This window comes from Pipistrellus hanaki (assembly GCF_964339955.1).
Source record: "Pipistrellus hanaki genome assembly, chromosome: 10".
Taxonomy (NCBI): domain Eukaryota; kingdom Metazoa; phylum Chordata; class Mammalia; order Chiroptera; family Vespertilionidae; genus Pipistrellus; species Pipistrellus hanaki.
In genome coordinates this window covers 13,618,971-13,638,058 of record NC_140512.1, presented here as the reverse complement: position 1 = coordinate 13,638,058, position 19,088 = coordinate 13,618,971, and the positions used below count along the sequence as shown (strand labels likewise).

Below are 19,088 nucleotides of genomic sequence, written 5' to 3'. Positions count from 1 at the left end.
TCCAGGAGGTTATTACACGCTGAGGCAATGCATCATAGTAAGATGGCTAAGAGGTATGCCTTTGTTTTGTTTTTGGACCTCAGGTGCATAAACTTGGTTTAATCATAATCCTTGTATCACTCATCGTTGGTCCATGCATGGCTCTCTTTTTTTCCCCTTTAGTTACCTAATTAGTTATTTTAAATGATGTTGATAAGCAGCTATGAGCCTACCAAATGAAAGCTAGAATCTTGAAAATAATCTACTTTAATCATATCATACCTTTCCCCACTCCAACCCTACTCCACAATCCATATCCCTTTGCCTTCCTGTACTGAAGTAACCATCATCCCTGTTTTCTTTTGTATATACTTTTTGTTGCCATCTACATGTACTCATAGTAATTTATATTTTTAAATTTTAGTTTTTAATTTTATAAAAGGGGGTCATGCTATTTGTAATCTTTTGGGAATGATTTTTTTTAACGTAATACTATATTACATTGCTAAGACTCAACCATGTTGTTGCATATGCCTTTCTTTTATAACATGAGATAAGAATAACTGTAAAAGAGGAGGTATGAAAGAATTTGCTGAATGTGCAGGCCATTCTCAAAGATCAGTTGTAGGAAAAAGGACATGTGGATATAGAAATTATTTTAAAACAATTAAAAAAAAAAAAAGTCTTCATGTATCCTTAGAGGAAAACATATATAAGCTGAAGACTGCAGACTTACATCATCAGGTCAGGGCTTCTTAAGAAAAATTGTAGTTATTCTGGGCAAGTTTATTAACCTTTCCAAGCCTTAATTTTCTCTTCTTTAAATAGACATAATATTGGATTATTAGGGTAAACAAACGTTTATAAATCAAATACTTAAGTCTCTTTTTAAGCAAAAGTTATTCTGCACTGTTGTCAGGTTTATGAAATTACATTCAGGTAGAGTTGTTTCATAATTGAAGGTAATTTTGATGATACTTGCTAGCTATTCAAAACTTTTGTTGATGAATAATGAGCCTGGATTTTCTTTTTTTGAAATTCCTCTAGCATCAGTTTAATTCTAGGACATTAGCTTACAGAAGCAAATACGAGGGTATTAAAAAGTTAAAAGTTTTTGCAAGAAAAATTTTCACAGTTGTTATGTCCTAGTCTGTGTACTTTCAATCCTCTGTCTAGTCTAATTTCTGCAAATGGCATATTTTTTGCCTTTTGTAATATTGTATTCAATGTATGATGTTCTATGATAAGAATTGGCTTTAAAAGACTGTACCAAGGATAAATGTAACCTATTTTTATACATTCCTTTTTAAAAATATATTTTTATTGATTTCAGAGAAGAAGGGAGAGGGAGAGATAGAAACATTGTGATGCAAAATCACTGATTGGCTGCCTCCTGCATTCCCCCTACTGGGGATCAAACCCGCAATCTGTGCATGTGCCTTTGACACCGGTATCAAACCCAGGACCCTTCCGTCTGCAGGCCGACACTTTATCCACTGAGCCAAATCAGCTAGGGCTGACCTTACACTCTTCATTTATAGTTTTAATAAATGATTATTTGTTGATTATTCAGAAGCCACAGTCTATTTATAAAGATGAAGTACTGAAGGAGGTGTGCATCAAGGCCAATTGTTATTGGAACAGTTGTACAGCCTGTGTGTCAAGTCTTCAAGAACAACTTGCAGGGGTGTGGGAGTGGCATTTTGGTTGTTTAGAAATATTAGTTGTTAAGAAATGCCACTGAGAAACCATTTGATTCTTTTTTTTTCTAGCCTTCCTTTATGGCAAGACTGTCATGAGTTGTGGAGTAAAAAGCGAAGAAGACAGAAGCAAATGGGCATGACTGATGATGTTTCCACAGTTAAAGCCCCCAAAAAGGACTTGTCTCTGGGCTTGGATGACAGCAGAACGAACACACCCCAGGGTGTGCTGCCAACTTCACAACTGAAATCTCAGGGCAACTCGAATGTGGCACCTGGTCAGTAATGCTCCCATGGTCTTCTTCCAGTTGTTTTGTGGCTACTGTTGATTATATTGTTCTTATGCTAAAGTGTGGGAGGTTAAAAGTTGAACATTAAGGTTTATTCACTGAACTTGATATTTCTTTGTTATTTACTTGTGCCAGTACAGATGTGTCACTGGTACTGGCATCACAATAGTAAGCAACCTCAAGGTAAGATGAACTTAACAAAGAGGGACTCAAATTATATATGACTAGTTATTAATCAGATTTCTCTACTTTCTTTTTTCTCTTAGTACAGGAATCAGTAGGTCTTTTGCTAACACTGTTCTCACTGAGGCTCAGCATTTAATGTCTGAATGCTCAAGAAGTAAGAGGGATATAAGAAAACAACCAAAATTATAATAGAAGCTCTTTTATACTGTCTATAATGTCCTCAGAAATTACTCTTAATATATTTCCCATTATATTATAGAATCTCAAAAGATTGGAATCTGATTTTGTGCCACAAATGACTTTGAAGGGTGACAAAGAAGGATATTTGGGGAAAACTTAAATTTTCCCTCTAACTCAATGTTGTAAGAGTAAGCTTTTTCATGAGAAATCAATCTCTTCAATGTTAACTTTTTCAAAAATGGAATCTGCTCCCTCATTTGGCCTCGAGAGACCAGAAAGCATTCAGATTTAGCTTATTGTGTGTGTGTATGTGTGTGTGTGTGTGTGTGTGTGTGTGTGTGTGTGTGTAGACAGACGGATCTGAAATAAATACAGGCATACTTTGTTTTATTGTGCTACACTTTATTGCACTTCATAGATACTGCAATTTTCATAAATTGAACATTTATGGTAATCCTGCATTGAACAAGTATTTCAGCACCATTTTTCCAACAGCATTTAATTGTTAGTCACATTTTGGTAACTCAGAATATTTCAAACTTTTTCATTATTATATTTATTGTGGTGATCAGTGATTGGTCTTTTATTTTTTAAATATATTTTTTATTGATTTTATGGGGGAGAGGGGGAAACATTGATGTAACAGAGAAACATTGATTGATTGCCTCCTGTATGCACCCCAACCAGGGGTGCCTATGTGCCCTGATGAGAAATTGGTGACCTTTTGGTGCATGGGACTTTGCTCAACCAACTGAAGCCACACCGGCCAGGGTAGTGACCAGTGTGATCTTTGATGTTACTATTGTAATTGTTTAGGGGCGCCCCAACAGTGCCATAGAAGATAGCTTACTTAATTGATAAACGTTATATGTGTTCTGACTGCTCCATTGACCTTTTGACCATCTCTTCCCATCTCCTTGGACCTCCCTATCTCCTCAGACACAATAGTAAATTGGAAGAGCTACACTTTAAATCAAAAGCTAGAAATGATTAAGTTTAGTAAGGAAGGCATGCCAAAAGCAGTGTAAGACCAAAAGCTAGGCCTCTTGCACCAGTTAACCAAGTTGTGAATGCAAAAGAAAAGTTACTGAAGGAAATTAAAAATACTACTCTAGTTAACACCACAAATGGTAGGAACAGCCTAATTCAAAGCAAGGCCATAACTCTCCTCAATTCTGTGATGGCTAAGAGAGGTAAGGAAATGGCAGAAGAAATATTTGGAGCTAGCAGAGATTGCTTCATGAGGTTTGTTTTTTGTTTTTTTTAATATATTTTGTTGATTTTTTACAGAGAGGAAGGGAGAGGGATAGAGAGCTAGAAACATCAATGAGAGAGAAACATTGATCAGCTGCCTCCTGCACATCCCCCCTACTAGGAATGTGCCAGCAACCAAGGTACATGCTCCTGACCAGAATCGAACCTGGTGGTCATACAGAGCCATTTTGTGGGTGGGGCAGCCATGAATTATGGCAATGCTAATTAATACAAATTTTGTCTTTAGTAAAAACAGGCCCTGGACAGCAGTTAAACCACACTGAATTGGCAATTCTACTAAACCTACTACAATCTAAAACAAGTATTAATATGGCTGATTTTGTTCAAGTGTTGAACATTAAGGTAAACTCTGAGACTGAACAACAGCTAAATAAAATAAACCTTCCTGCTGGAATTTTGGCAACAGGTGAAAAACAGACAGATCCATCAACACCACAACAGGAGTCTTCAAAACCACTGGGAGGAGTTCAGCCTTCTGCTCAGAGCGTCCAGCCGAAAGTGGAAGCTGATGCTGCCCAGGCGGCCGTGCAGAGTGCATTTGCAGTTCTGTTGACTCAGTTAATAAAGGCTCAGCAGTCAAAGCAGAAAGAAGTGCTACTGGAGGAAAGGGAAAACGGATCGGGCCACGAAGCAGCATCGCTACCGCTCAGACCGCCTCCGGAACCCAGCACTCCGGTGTCGGGTGAGTGTGCGGATGGACCGCCAGTGGAGCCGCGCCCACACTGGCTTCTTACTGTTGATTATCTGTAATGTGTATGGTTGAGTGGCATTGCAAGGAAATGTGTGAAAATTCTCAGGTCTTAGGTTTTTTAATCTGTTTACTTCTAGATATTGATTCTTTAGCAAATTATCCATGTGCGATATAACTTATTATGAATATCATGGATTTCTATGGTTAAGAAATAATCTTTTACTCCAGCTATAACAGGATGATTGACCAAGGCAGAAATTTTGCATATACAGTAGCTTTTGTTCTTCAAACAATAAACAGGTATATATGAGATACCTTTATAAAGTCAAATATAATATAATTTTTGGTCACCATACATTTAAATGTCAGTAGGCAATATTAGGGTTTATATACTGTTTCCCTTTTCTATATATATATATTTTTTGTGGGGGCGGGGGGGTGGCGGTGGCGGTGAGTGGTTGCATAGAGATGGAACTCTTTAGGACCACCCATAGGAAACATTAACTATTTTGAATATTTGATTTTCCATAGTATATTTTGACTCTTTTTTTTTTTCTTCTTCTTTTTTCACTTAGGGCAAAATGATCTCATTCAGCACCAAGACATGAGGATGTTGGAGCTCACACCAGAACCAGAGCGGCCTCGTATTCTGCCTCCTGACCAACGACCTCCGGAACCACCTGAACCACCACCAGTCACTGAAGATGACCTGGATTATCGGACAGAAAACCAGCACGTTCCTGCCACTGGTTCTTCCCTGACCGACCCTCATGCCGGAGTGAAGGCAGCCCTGCTGCAGCTGCTCACTCAGCACCAACCCCAGGAGGACCCCAAAAGAGAAGGTGGCATTGACTACCAGGCAGGTGATACTTATCCACCCCCTTCAGACTACAAGGACAATTTTGGATCCTCTTCTTTCTCTTCTGCTCCTTATATTAGTAATGATGGTCTAGGAGGTGGCTCCGCGCTGCCACTGGAACGACGCAGCTTCCTTGGAAACTCAGATATCCAGCCTTTGGATAACTACAGTAACACTTCATCTCATTCTGGTGGTCCACCTCAGCCTCCTGCCTTTTCCGAATCGTTTCCCACTTCAGTGGCTGGCTATGGAGACATTTACCTCAACACTGCTCCCATGCTGTTTAGTGGAGACAAGGACCACAGATTTGAATATAGCCATGGCCCCATTGCAGTCCTGGCGAACAGCAGTGACCCTCCCACAGGGCCAGAGAGTACTCATCCTTTGCCAGCCAAGATGCACAACTATAACTATGGTGGTACCTTACAGGAAAACCCGGGGGGCCCCAGCCTCATGCACGGACAGACCTGGACTTCTCCCGCCCAAGGACCTGGCTACTCACAAGGATACAGGGGACACATTAGCACGCCAGCCGGCAGGGGTCGAGGCAGAGGGCTGCCATACTGAGTATCAGTTTTTCCTCAGGCACATCATTTTTATCTGGAAAGACTTTTCTAGCTGCAGTTTAAGGCAGCAATCCAAGAGACTTGAATAATATTAATTCAACAACAGCTTTATTTTTATGTGGAAAGGGTCTTGCATACAATAGTTTAAAAAGACCAAAAAAACAAAAAAACCCCACCTTTGCTTAAATTCATGCTGTTCTAAAAACTAGATCTATTGATTGTACATCTTCACAAATTCTAGTTAACAGTTTTATTTTGTATTCTTGCAGTTTTAAGTGGATGCTAATATTAGGGACATAAAAGTTCTTTATGGCCCTCTTGCAGATCTGAACTATGCACATTTGTGCTTTTTTTTTGTAAGTTTGGACCAACTTTTATGTAACAACCAACCAATCCCTTCCTTCTCCAGTTTTACAACAATCAGAAAGGGCACTGATTTATTTGGTATTTTTCTTTTTACAAAGCTACCTTTAGTCAAAGGTCACTGTCAGTCTTTGCACCTGCTTTCAGTGTTATTGTGAAAGGTGTACTTTGTGCTCATTTCAGAAAATAAAACACAACCTTTCTCTTGAAGCAAGTTTTATAAAAAAAAAAAAATGGTCAATGTTATTTTTGTTTTATTTTGCAGATTATCATAACCTAGCAAAAAGCATTCAAATGAAAAGTGGGTTTTATATGAAAAATATGGGTGGGGGGGGAGGGTAAGTAAGTGCCTTAACAGGTAAGCTTAAGGTCTGAAAAAGTAGTTAACCTTTACACCCATTTGTCTTCTGAAGGGAATCAATACACTGTATTGAAGAGGAAGGGAGCTCTTGGGGTTTAGGGCTGCCTGTTCAGTTCCTGTTAGATCCATTGTCTGCCTATCACACTTTCTCCTATTCTGCCTGTCTTTGGGCTGTGTTATCTTCCACTACCACCTTCTCTTGAAAAGGGAGTGAGAGTAAAGAAAGGGAATAGAACTGTGATCAGTACTTCACTTCCGATGAGGTCTAAAAAGTTCTGTCATTTAAATGTTGAAAGTAAAAAAAAATGTTGAAAGCAATAGCTTAATGAGAATTTCAGAGCATGTTTTCTTTTAGGCTGCCATGTCGTTCCATTTCCTTTTGCCATAGTAACATAGAAACAGGGCATAACAAACATAATTTGCATAATTCTATTAACACCCTGGGGCGGGGTAGCAAACACCATATTTTAAGTTACGCGATTGCCATTTTAAGAAAAAATTAACACTGTTCACTTGTTAATTACAAACAATGCCTAAATTGAATTTACTGCGAGCAAAGAAAAAGTGAGAGAAAACTCTCACCTGTGAGATTTATTAGGACTTCAGTTCAATTCAGCATTTTTAAAAATTAAAAGCAACAAAGAATGGAGAAATTCTTATTTAAATTGTAATGTGTTAAATCTGACTTGTGCACACTCACACAGATAATTATAATAATTTTAGGAAGGAACCAAAGGTACATAGCCAGGGTTTCCACACCACTAAATGAAAAAAGAGAGTCTGGAAATGAGAGTTGTGTCAATTAACCGTTTTGTTTTCACTGTTCTCTCCTGGAATCTGATTTGGAATCTTAAATTGAAACAACTGTTAAAGACTGGAAACCGCTCCAGTACTAAAGCCAGTCTTTTAACCTTGTGCCCTTTATCTGACTTGTGAGCCTTCGTTTAATGTAGTATATGGGAAGCATTCTAGCTTGGTGAGAGTAAGAATATTTTAAAGTGGATAATTTACCATTTTACTACTATAAAATGATGTCAGTTGACCATTTTATTTTTTGATGCAACTTTTTTGTTGTTGGGGAGAAATGAAAGAAAAACTTACTTTGCTTTTATTTGGATATTAAGTACTAACAACTTATAATGAAACTGCATTGCAGGAAGTGAAGAAATATTTTGAAATTTTACAAAATAGCTACAGTATTCAAGTATCTGAAATTTTAATATGGTGAGTCTTAGAGCTTTAGACTTTCCTGTAAGTGACAGTATCTAAGTTATTCTTAATAGTCATACTTGTTAATTCTGCTGACCATAGTAGCTAACATAAAATTGAAGATATTTATGTGACATGAATAGCCTGTGTTTTAAAAATTAAATATTTTATATACAATTGAACTGTGTTTGGACAGTTTTTCAAAACCTTTTAGTTATGTATTTATGTTGCGAGAGCGGCTGGATGAATAGGGAAGTTGTTACTTGACTATTGCCCTAACGCAGCATTGATTGAGAGATATACCAGTATTTTATGCACCACTTAGAAATAATGTTGCCAATTAAACCACAATGCAATTCTAAGTAAGATGAGTGAATTTAAAGATTCTCCCCAAATTCAGAAATGGGAATGTTTTAAAATCTATGAGATACGGTAGTAAAAACCTTATAGCATTTTAAAAAAATCTTACAGCACTTAATATTTTAGGAATTTGGACTAATAAGAGCAGGGTTAGGAAATTGCTAATTCTGTAGGTTATAATAATTGTAGTAATCACTGGGTTTTCTGGAGTGAAATCTAAGGAACATAAAATATTGCTTAACTTTTTTGGAAAACAACCACACGGTAAGTTGGATTCCAAGTAAAAGGAAAACGGAATAGATTGACCAATCAAAAGAAGAAAATGTTTGTCACCCATGTGAAATTCCTTTGTGTATTTCCTGACACAGCAAGCAACTCCTTATGTTTCCCGTCTTCATTTAGTTCATTATGTGTTTTAGAGTTATAGTCACCCATGTAATTTAAAAAAGACTCATTTTCAGGGGGTTATTGATTAAAATAGTTTTCAAATGTGAATTAAGATAATGTGTTAGCTGGATTCAGAGCTTCATTCTATCAGTAAATATATATTTAGTGCCTACCAAGTGCCAAGTATGTTCTAATTACTTGGACTACATCAGTAAACATGAAAGGCATTAAGTCATACTTTTAGTAGGCTGACAGTAAACAGGGAGATTTTTAAAGTGTCTTGAAAAGCTAGTGGTATTTGCCACTTGAAAATGTGAATGTCTTTGTAAAATTATTGTCATATTTGAATACAGAAATAAGGTTCTAGAAAGAATAGAATAACTGGAAACTGATGAAAACAAAATTTAAGTTGCATCTATCTAGTTTGTAGTAAGCCAATTTGTAGGAAATATCAAGATTTCTTGAGAAAAATGGAAGATAAGTGGGTTAAATGCTTCCAGACTAATCTCACTGGTATTTATGAGTTAGAGTCTTTGCTATGAGCTTAGTTAATTTTAATAATTTTTTACCCTAGGTCCTTTATTTACTTATTTTTTTGAAGTAAGTCTGAAATTCATGTTTTGAATAAAGATCTACTGATTCCCTAGGATATTGGTTTTGATATTTTAAAAGTCTGAACAGGATGTCCAAGTAATTTAAAGCCAGCTGGTCCATCTCTTCACTTTACTGCTAAGAAAAATGAGATTTAAAAGAGAGATGGATTGCCAGTGCTAGTTCCTCTAGCTAAGTCTAAATTCTGCAGAAAATACTTAACTTTTCAATAGGAAAATTGACTATTAAAATATCAGCATTTTAGTAAAAAAAAAAAAAAATTAAATTTAGAATACTGAACCACTAAGTCAGATGACTTTAAAAAAATCAACAAACAATCCAGAAAAAATAGGAAAATCAACTATTACAGAAAATTTAATTATGGACTATTTCATATGTGGGTAGTCTTTAAAAAGGAGGCGCCTCTTTTTAAAAAGAAAATAGTTACTTAAATATCCAACAATTAGAAAATAAGACTGAACCATTAAAGTGTAGCATTTTCCATTTGTAGGAAGAAGAGTGATATCACCAAGCCTGTAAGCATTGCTTTTATACGTTATCAAGGTTTTATGATTTTTAAGTTGTTTTATAAGGGAAGCAATGGTTTGTCAGATACCAGAGGCCTCTCCAGATAATTCCTTAAACTGTTTCTAGTTTAATTAAAAATAAAAGCTTTAAAAAAGTATCAAGGGATCCAGTTGAAGATGGAGAAAACAAAATTTTAATCATAATGGAAAAATTTTGTGAGTCTTTCACCATATCAAATGTCCCATTAAAAAAGAATTTTCTGGTTCTAATTGCATTCAAAATGCAGCTGTGTAGTGAATCACCCTTTAATTCCCCCCCCCCCCCCCCATTTGTTGTAAAGTTATGCTTTTTTTTTTTGCAAGAACTTTTAGTAAAGTAACTTAAATCTAATGTGTTTAAACCATTTTTGTTATTTTTTTTTAAATCTGAATTTGATAGTCTGTGAATAAACTACCATAAAGAATTTCAGGCCATTTTTAGCCTTGTTTTCTTCTCATTTATCTGCAAGACCAAATTTAGGAATCTTATCTGATAAAGGTGACCACTTGTTATCCACTCTGGCATGTCTTATTGACTAAGTTTAAAAACTTAGAACCTTTTTTCCCTTTTTATATGAGTACATATGTGAAAACATAGGAACCCAACCAGAGATAACCACCATTAATATTTTGCCTTTTGATGGATGTGAATGCAAATCTATTTTTTAAACAACGGGATTATATTTTGTGATTAGGTTTTTTCATTTAATATATTGTGAACATCGTATGCCAATAATTCTATCTTTTTAGTGTTTCTAAATTCTTTTATGGAAAAATCATAATTGAACAATTTCTTATTGCTGAACATAGAATATTATGTTATAAATGACAGTATGATGAAAATCCACATAAATACACACAAATAAGCATACATAAATTCCTTGGAGTTGCTGGCCTAAAATTTTGCTTCTAAATTTCTAAGCTTAAAATTGATCTCAGGAATGGTGCTCAAGTTTTACATTCTTATTACTTCTGCTTTTCATTTAGCTATGCTAGGTTTTGAAAAAAATTTAAAGTCTTTGCCAGTTTGACAGGTAATAAATAAATCAATTTGTTTCTTAGTGAAATTCATTTCATGTTAGCCAGTTGTCTTTTGTTTATTAACTATTCATAAGCTTAATAGGTATTTATCTCTGTTGCTCTGAAGAGCTCTTTATATGAGGAAGGTAGCCCTTTTTAATCTTAAAAATTCTGGGGATATGTTTTGATTATTACAGTGAAGTCTATCTTTATGGTGTCTTCTTAGAAAAGTTTTCTCTAAGATTACTTTGCTCTGGCTAGTTTGGCTCAGTGGTTGAAGTGTTCCAGGCTGAGGGGTCCTGTGTTTGATTCCCAGTTAAGGACATATACCTTGGTTGCAGGGATATTTTTAAAGTGTCTTGGAAAGCTAGTGGTATTTGCCCAGTAGGGACTCGTGTCTCTCACTGCATTGACTCGCTGTCTCCTCCCCCTCCTTCCTCCTCTCCACTCTCCCTGGAAATCAGTGGGAAAACATCTTCAGGTGAGGACTGAAACAAACATATTAATTTTCACAGATTTTATTTTACTTCTCTAGCATTCTACTTTTAATGTTAATTCTAAGCCATTCTAGAATTTATTAAATGTGAGGTAATGATCCAAATTTATACTTCGTTACTAATTTGGCCAACAACATTTGTTAAACAATTCATTCTATCCCTAGTTAGAAATTCTTGTTACTCATTCAGGGGGTATGTTTTTATTGATTTGAGAGAGAGAAACATCGGCTGCTTCCCATTCTTGCCCCAACCTGGGATCGAACCTGCAACCTGGGTATGTATCCTGACTGGGAATGGAACCCACCACTTTCTGGTATATGGGCTGACTTTCCAACCACCTGAGCCACCACTGGCTATCCCTAGTTTTAAAATACCATCTCCTGTCTTATGTGTGTCTTATTTCTGGGCTTTCAGTCATGTCCCACCCCTGGTCTTTCTCTTCTAGTAATAAGAACTACACTGCTGTTACAAACTATGCATCTTTCATTGTAGTCTTTATAAAATCACTTCAATTCGAGGAATAGTTTGTGACACAGACAATATTTGTTGTAGGATGGAACTTAATTGTTCCTTTGTCAAAGTTTTCTACTGCTGCCCATTTACTTTTCAATGGGACTTTCAGAATCATATTTTGATCACTTTACTCAAATATTGTATTAGCATTTTAATTGGAAATATATGTTACATTACATGTTTAAATTTATAATGGTGGGCAGGTCTTTTCATTGAAAGCAGTGTTTTATTTTGGAATGTTCCTCATTAAAAGTTGGAAATTTTCTTTATTATAGTTCTGATATCTTGTGTTTTTTGTTTCTTAAGTTTCCAAAAATATTTTTCGCTTTTACAAATGGACTCTTCATATTATTATTAAGGATTATAATATTTTAAACTAGTTACTACTTATATAGAAAAGCTGTCATGTGTTGTTTTTTTTAAAAAAAATTGGACACAATACTTGAATTTTCTATTATCATTTTTAATGGCTTTTAGTTGACTGAATATGATAATGGGAATTCTTTTTCTTTTTTTAAAGATTTTTTTTAATGGATTTTCAGAGGGAGATTTATGTGAGAAGACATCAATTGGCTGCCTCCTGCATGCTCCCTACTGCGGAACAAGTCTGCAGCCTGGGTGTGTGACCTGACTTGGAATCAAACCAGCAATCTGCCAGTGCGTGGCACAACACCCAGCCAACCGAGTCACACTGGTCGGGTGGAATCTTTGTGCTGGACTTTTTGAATGTCGAATTTTTGTTTTTTGTTAATCCTCTCCAGAGTTTGTTTTTCCATTAGTTTTTAGGGAGAGTGGAAGAGAGAGGGGAAGACAGAAACATTGATGACGATTGGTTGCTTCCTGCACAAGCCCTGACCAGGGTCCCGCCAGCCAGCCTGGAGCCTGCAGCCAAGGTCCATGTCCTTGACTGGAATCGAATCTGGGACCCTTTGGCCTGCAGGCTGACGCTTTATCCACTGAGCAAACCGGCTAGGGCATGAATATCTAATTTTGAGTATTTCACACATAAGATTTTTTTGATGCATTTCTGTGTTTACCAATATATGGATTTTCTTCTTTAATATATTGATGATAGATACCAGTTAAATTAGTAGAAGATAATAATGGCCGAAACCGGTGTGGCTCAGTGGATAGAGCGTCGGTCTGTGGACTGAAAGGTCCCAGGTTCGATTCCGATCAAGGGCATGTACATTGGTTGCGGGCACATCCCCGGTAGGGGGTGTGCAAGAGGCAGCTGGTCGATGTTTCTCTCTCATCGACGTTTCTAGCTCTCTATCTCTCTCCCTCCTCTCTGTAAAATATCAATAAAATATATTAAAAAAAAAAAAAAGATAATGAGTCATCCGTTTGCTGCATTCTACTGACTAAACTTGTATTTAGGATTTTGTATTTATTATTCATTCAGAGAAGTCTGGTTTTGATTAACAGGTTTTGATTTCTTTCCAGAGTAAATTAGAAAATAATTTTTTTATTAGATTTGAATAGTTTATATATTCTGAGAGTTATCTGTTTTCTGAAGTGGTATTACTTTATTTATATCCAAATACACCTGAATCTTTTCTTGAAGGTAATTCTTTCACAAGTTTTCTGTTTCCTCATATGTTCATGTTCTGTCCCTTGAGTAAATCTTGGTAATTTCTCTTTTTTCTGGAAATCCATACATTGTCTACTTTATATTTAAAATGCTTTTAGCATGTAGGTACTCTTAGTCTTTTAAATATATGTATCTATTATTACATATCCTTCATTGTCTTTTTTCCTTGACTAGACAAATAGGATTTGCCCCATTCCACCTCTGCATTCTTTTCTCACCTCCAGAGAATAATTATCATTTACTTCTAATTTATTATAGCATATTGACTTTGATTCCTTTCCTTTACTGTCTTCATTTTTCTTCCAATTCTAAAAGAAACCATTTTAATTATATGAATTCTGTGATTATTTGGCTCCATCCTATAGGTCAAGAATGTATTTGTTTTCATTATTGTTTTCTAAATATTTGGCAGTGACAAATTTGATTGCTTGTTTGATCCAAGAACTATTTTGGATAGTGTATTTCAACTTCAGGTGGTTGGTATATTTAGAATTTTTAGTTTAGCTTTTTGTTAATAACTTGTAATTTCTATTTCATGTAGTTTCCTTTTAGAATTTATTAAAGATTTTAGGTTGCTAAGCAAACAACTTTTGTAAATATTTCCTGAGTGCTAGGATGAGTATGTCCTTTGTACAGTTTTCATATAACCATTAAATCTATATTATTAAACACTGGTGAGATTCTCTATAACCTTCCTTATCTCTCAACAAGTGAGACAGTTAAATAAATTTTTATGCTGCTATTATGTATTTTTTCCTTAGATGTTTAATCCTCTTTGCTTTATATATTCAGCACACACCTGGTAATAAATATTTAATTTTTTTCATTCAAGTTTTTAAAAATATATTTTGAATTACTTGGGCTCTGTCAGTTTATTCTGTACTCTGCCTTTAAATTTTATTTTTTAAATGCTACCTTGCTGGCTTTGTTTCTAATCTTTTGCTAAAATTTTTTTTTTCATTTTCTCTCATTTTTAAATTTGTATTTTGGGGTTTTCTGTTGATTTTTAGTGTGTACAGGCTTTCTATTTAGCTTTAAATATTTCAAAGACTTTGGGAACTCAAACTGATTGTGGATTATTATTGACCTTTGTGGTTTAAAAAGCAGGCTTACAAGCCAGTCCAAATCCTGGCTTTACTATTTATTAATCTGTATGACCTTAGGCAGGTTATCAAAACATTGATTCTTAGTTTTTACATTTGTGAAATGGAACAATGAAACAATACCTAAACTTTTCAGGATTGATTAACTTAAAAGTGCTTGGTATATTGTATAGTAATTGCTTTATGAATGTTTGCTGTTGGAGAAAGAGATTGTGTGGGTATAGTAAAGGGGAAATTTTAATTCATCATTGATGATTATGTCTTACATTAATTTAGAAAAATGTCTTTGTAATAAAAGAAATTTTGAGTTGTAAGGTACCAATTCCAATCAACCAATAACAGTATTCACCTTTGATGCTTTCCACATAATATAAAATATTTGAACTATCTTGTGTATAGTCCCATCTTAAACATCTGAAGGAGTCATTAGTGCAGAACTCTCTAAAGTATTTTCTTTAGAATACTATGGTTTATTTTCAAATTCAAAGAAATGATTTCTCTGTGTCCATTGGAAGAGATGATAATTCTTTATTTGCTAGAAGGAAGTGGTATAAGTCTTCTAGCATCTAAACCATTCAATTTGGATATTTTGGTCTTTATCCCATGTCAGATTGGCTCTTTCAGGCAATGCCTGAACATAAAAATTTCAGTCTTGAGTGGGCATCAGAAACAAGTTTTCACTTTTAGTTTCATTTTAAAAGTTTTATAACATGTATAAATGAAGGTAATAAGTGCACTTAATGAGTTTATATCTTTACTAGATGCCTAGTGCACAAATTTGTGCACCTGTGGGGTCCCTTGGCCTGGCCTGTGGGATCGGGCCAAAACCAGCTCTCTGACATCCCCTGAGGGGTCCTGGATTGCAAGAAGGTGCAGCCCAGGCTGAAGTACCCCACTGATGCATGATTGGGGCTGGGGAGGATGCGGGAGGTTGGCAAGCTGGGGAGGGACTGCGGGAGGGCTCCAGGGCTTGTCTGGCCCTTATCACTCAGTGTCAATTGGCCCAACCCCAGCAGCAAGCTAACCTACTGGTTGGAGTGTCTGCCCCCTGGTGGTCAGTGCATGTCATAACGAGGTTGAGTGGCCTTAGCATATCATTAGCATATTATGCAAGTTGAATGGATGACTGGACACTTAGCATATTAGGCTTTTTCTTATATAGGATACCCATGTAATCACCACCCAGATCAAGACAGAACGTATCTATCATTCCAGGCCGTCTTACTCCTTCCCCATCTTTACCCCTAAACAGAGCTATTCTAATTTCTATCACCTTTGATTACTTTTGCCTGTTCTTTCAGTCCGCAGACCGACGCTCTACCACTGAGCCAAACCAGTTTCGGGCTTTTGCCTGTTCTTAAGCTTCATATTAAGGGAATCAGACAGTATATACTCTTATTAATAACTTTGGCCTTCCTCTCTGTAAAAAAAAAAAAAAAAAAAAAAAAAAAACAATTAAAAAAAAAAGAAAATGGAATAAAAGGTCAAGATACAAAAGTCAATTGTATAAACACCCCCCCACACACACACATACATATGCTAGCAAAATGGGAAAATAAAATTTATTAATCACAGCATAAGAAGTCTAACTGCTTAGGAATAAATCCTAAGAAAGATGTACTTCTATACTAAAAATTATAAAACACTGCTGAGAGTAAAGATGTAAAGCTATGAGGGAAGAAGAGAGGAAGCATGCAAGAACACTCTAGCTCACCAACTGGAAGCCTTGATGGTATTGCTAGGTGTACTGGTCAATTATGTGGATTTTGTAATCAAAGAAAACCCGATAATTTCAAGAGAAACATCAAAAGTGCTTTATTCAAAATAATGTCCATCACTAGCTACACATTTCCCCCATTTTTCAGGTAATTTGTGGATACTGTCCCAATAGAACTTTTCTTGTTTTGAGGCAAACCATTCAGAGACCCAATTTTCCACTTGTTAGTATGTTTTGAAGTGCTGCTCAGAAAGTGCGTGTGCCATTGATGGGAACAAGTGGTCATCTGAAAGAGCAAGGTCGGTGAATAGGGCGGGTGGGTTAATACTTCCCAGGCAAGATCTTTTAATGTGTCTTTAATTGGTTCTGAAGTGTGTCATGTTGCATCATCATAAAGCAAAATTACTTTGCCGTGACTTCTGGCCCATTCTGGTTGTTCCACGATCAAAGCGTGGTTCAGATTGATTATTTGTTTTCAGTAGCGATCAGTATTAACAGTTTTACCTGGTTTTAGAAGCCCATAATACACTATATCTTCCTGATCCCTTTCCAAAGCGATTTGGCCTTGCAGTCGATGTACAATAGATGGTTGATCTGGATCAATCCATGATTTTGTGCATTTGGGATTCTCAAAATAAATCCACTTTTCACCAGTCACAATTGGATGCAAAAAAGACTTTCATGCTATTGAAGCAATATTTCACTGGTGACTTTTCGGTTTTCCATTTGTCTTTTGTTCAGTTGATGTGGCACCCCTTTTCCTTCCTTTAAAATCTTTCCCATTGCTTATAAATGATCGTAAATTGTTTGCTGAGCAACGTTGAATCTTTCTGCAAGTTGTTTTTGTGTTTGACACGCATCTTCATCCAATAATGCTTGTAATTGTTGGTCTTCAAACTTTTTTGTTTGACCTGGATGTTCTTTGTCTTTCACATAGAAATCAGGTTTTAAAGCATTTAATCCAGCGTTCTCAAGTATCTTGCGATGGAGCATGTTCACTATTAGCTTCCCAAAGTATATGATAAGGCTCAGCAGCACTTTTCTTCAAAATACAGTCATGAATTAAAACTTCCTGCAAATACTCTTTTTTTTGGTATGAAATTCGATATTTTTAAGTGTAAAAATATTTATGATGTTAACACCTTCAGAAAGTTTGATATGAAGTTTTGAAGCTTAATACAACAAAATAGCATGCATATCAAATCGCATATATATTAACATATGTGTAACTCCATCTGTTGAAAAAAAAAATCCGCATTATTAACTGGTACATCTAGTAGGTCAATTCTCATGTTGGGCTATCTATAGATTCAATGCAATCCCAATTATAAACCCAGCATTTGTGTGTGTGTGTGTGTGTGTGTGAATCAACATGTTGATATTAAAACTTATGTGCAAATGTAAAGAAACTAGTCAAGGCAACCTTGAAGAACGAAGCTGAAAAACTTTTCTACCAGATTTCAATGCTTAATATAAAGTAACAGTTATTAAGATCATGTGGTATTGGCACAAAGAAAGACATAGACCAGTGATTTTCAACCAGCGTGCCACAAGGATTTTTTTCTTAAATCTTTATTGTTGCATGAGAATTTTTAAAACATGCAATATCTGACTAGTCAGGGGCACTGTCCTCATTTCCTTTAGATTGTCAAAATTAAAAAATGACGACAGCCAATACACTAGCTGCCCAGTATGAATGAATCAAAATTATACTTATTTTTGCAAGATTGGCAAAAATACATTTTTTGTTGTGCTACAGAATTTTAGTAATTGCTTTATGTGTGCTATGAGATGAAAAAGGTTGAAAATCTCTGACTTAGGCCAACCAGAGAGAAATTGTTGTAGGAGGTCTTTGAGAGGGTGTGATACAGATTATACCAAGCTGCATCGGAGGTCCCCCCCCCCCCCCCCCCCCGGGCCCCTTCATTATTTACATTAATGAATTGTAATGTAAATATCTGTGTTTTCCGATGATCTTAGGCTCTACAGCAGCGGTTCTCAACCTGTGGGTTGCGAACTGCTATCAGGGTCGCCTAAGACCATCGGAAAACACAGATATTTACATTACGATTCATTAACAGTAGCAAAATTACAGTTATGATGTAGCAACAAAAGTAATGTTATGGTTGGCAAAGAGACATTAAACAAATAGCCCACAGTCACAGGGATTTGAACATGGCCATAACAAAATACCAGAGGCTGGGAGGCTTCACCAGAAATTTATTTCGCAGTTTTGGAGGCTGGAAGTCCCAGATTAAGGATCGGCAGAGTCCAGTTTCTGAGGAGAGCGCTCTCTCGGCTGGTAGGTGGCTGCCTTCTCTCTGCGCCATCACAGGGCCTGTCCTCTGAGTCCGTGAAGACCGAGAGCGAGCTCTCTGGTGTCTCTCCTTATAAGGACACTAACCTATCGGATCAGGCCCCCACTCGCGTGTCCTCACTTTAATTCCTTACTCCATGTATGGCTACATTGAAGATTAGGGCTTCAGTATATTGTATCATGTAGTTCTAATTAATTCAATGGCTGAATTGTGCAAATATGCAACTTACTCATTCTTTCTCCTATTGGTGGTCAGATTGTTGCCAGCTTTTGATTACTACAAAGAACATTTTTTAATATGTCTCCGCACAAATTCGAATGCATATATTTCTCTAGGATACATACGTTTTCAAATACTTGGTCATAGAGTTCATCATCCTGTTGGTGTGACTTTCAAAGCCTTTATTGGTAGTAATATAATTTCTTCTTCTTAAACCTCAGTATACCAGAAAAACCAGTTGTCTTTTATTATCTGTATCCAATGAACCTTTTTAATTTTTTTTAAAAAAAGTCTTCAGTGAAAATGTAGAGAATAAAGAAACAGAAATAACTTTATTAGAAATTCTAATAAGAATGTAAACATAGAAAACACAACTTTTAAAAATATTTTTTTTCTAGTTTTGAAGATATTTAATACGCAAGATGGTTATCATCCCTTAAAACACAATTGGGTGTTTAACTATCATGAACCTAGAATATATTTACCTTATGAGTCGTGTCTCATTTCAAATGTATCTTTAATGGGCTCCTGCTTATTATCAGTT

General features: G+C 35.9%; 1 protein-coding gene and 1 long non-coding RNA gene across 5 annotated transcripts in view; one reads left to right on the top strand and one right to left on the bottom strand.

Annotated features, from left to right (window-relative positions):
* The window catches only part of CDK13 (cyclin dependent kinase 13), a gene marked incomplete at its 5' end in the record, with an annotated part of 96,120 nt that extends 84,253 nt beyond the window's left edge, over window positions 1-11,867 (top strand). The window contains 4 exons of one of the 4 annotated variants that reach the window (XM_084896412.1): window positions 6-53; window positions 1,752-1,957; window positions 4,017-4,292; window positions 4,877-11,867. In XM_084896412.1, coding sequence (XP_084752538.1) covers window positions 6-53; window positions 1,752-1,957; window positions 4,017-4,292; window positions 4,877-5,727 — 1,381 coding nt within the window. In that variant the 3' untranslated portion in view covers window positions 5,728-11,867. Of the gene's footprint in view, window positions 1-5; window positions 54-1,751; window positions 1,958-3,836; window positions 4,293-4,876 lie in introns of all 4 variants that reach the window. The other 3 variants (XM_084896410.1, XM_084896413.1, XM_084896411.1) reach the window with 3 other exon arrangements.
* Window positions 6,759-19,088, bottom strand: LOC311628845. Its single transcript, XR_014796089.1, has 2 exons — window positions 15,642-19,088; window positions 6,759-15,579 (listed from the first exon to the last, which is right to left on the bottom strand). It is a non-coding gene; the product is annotated as an uncharacterized lncRNA (long non-coding RNA).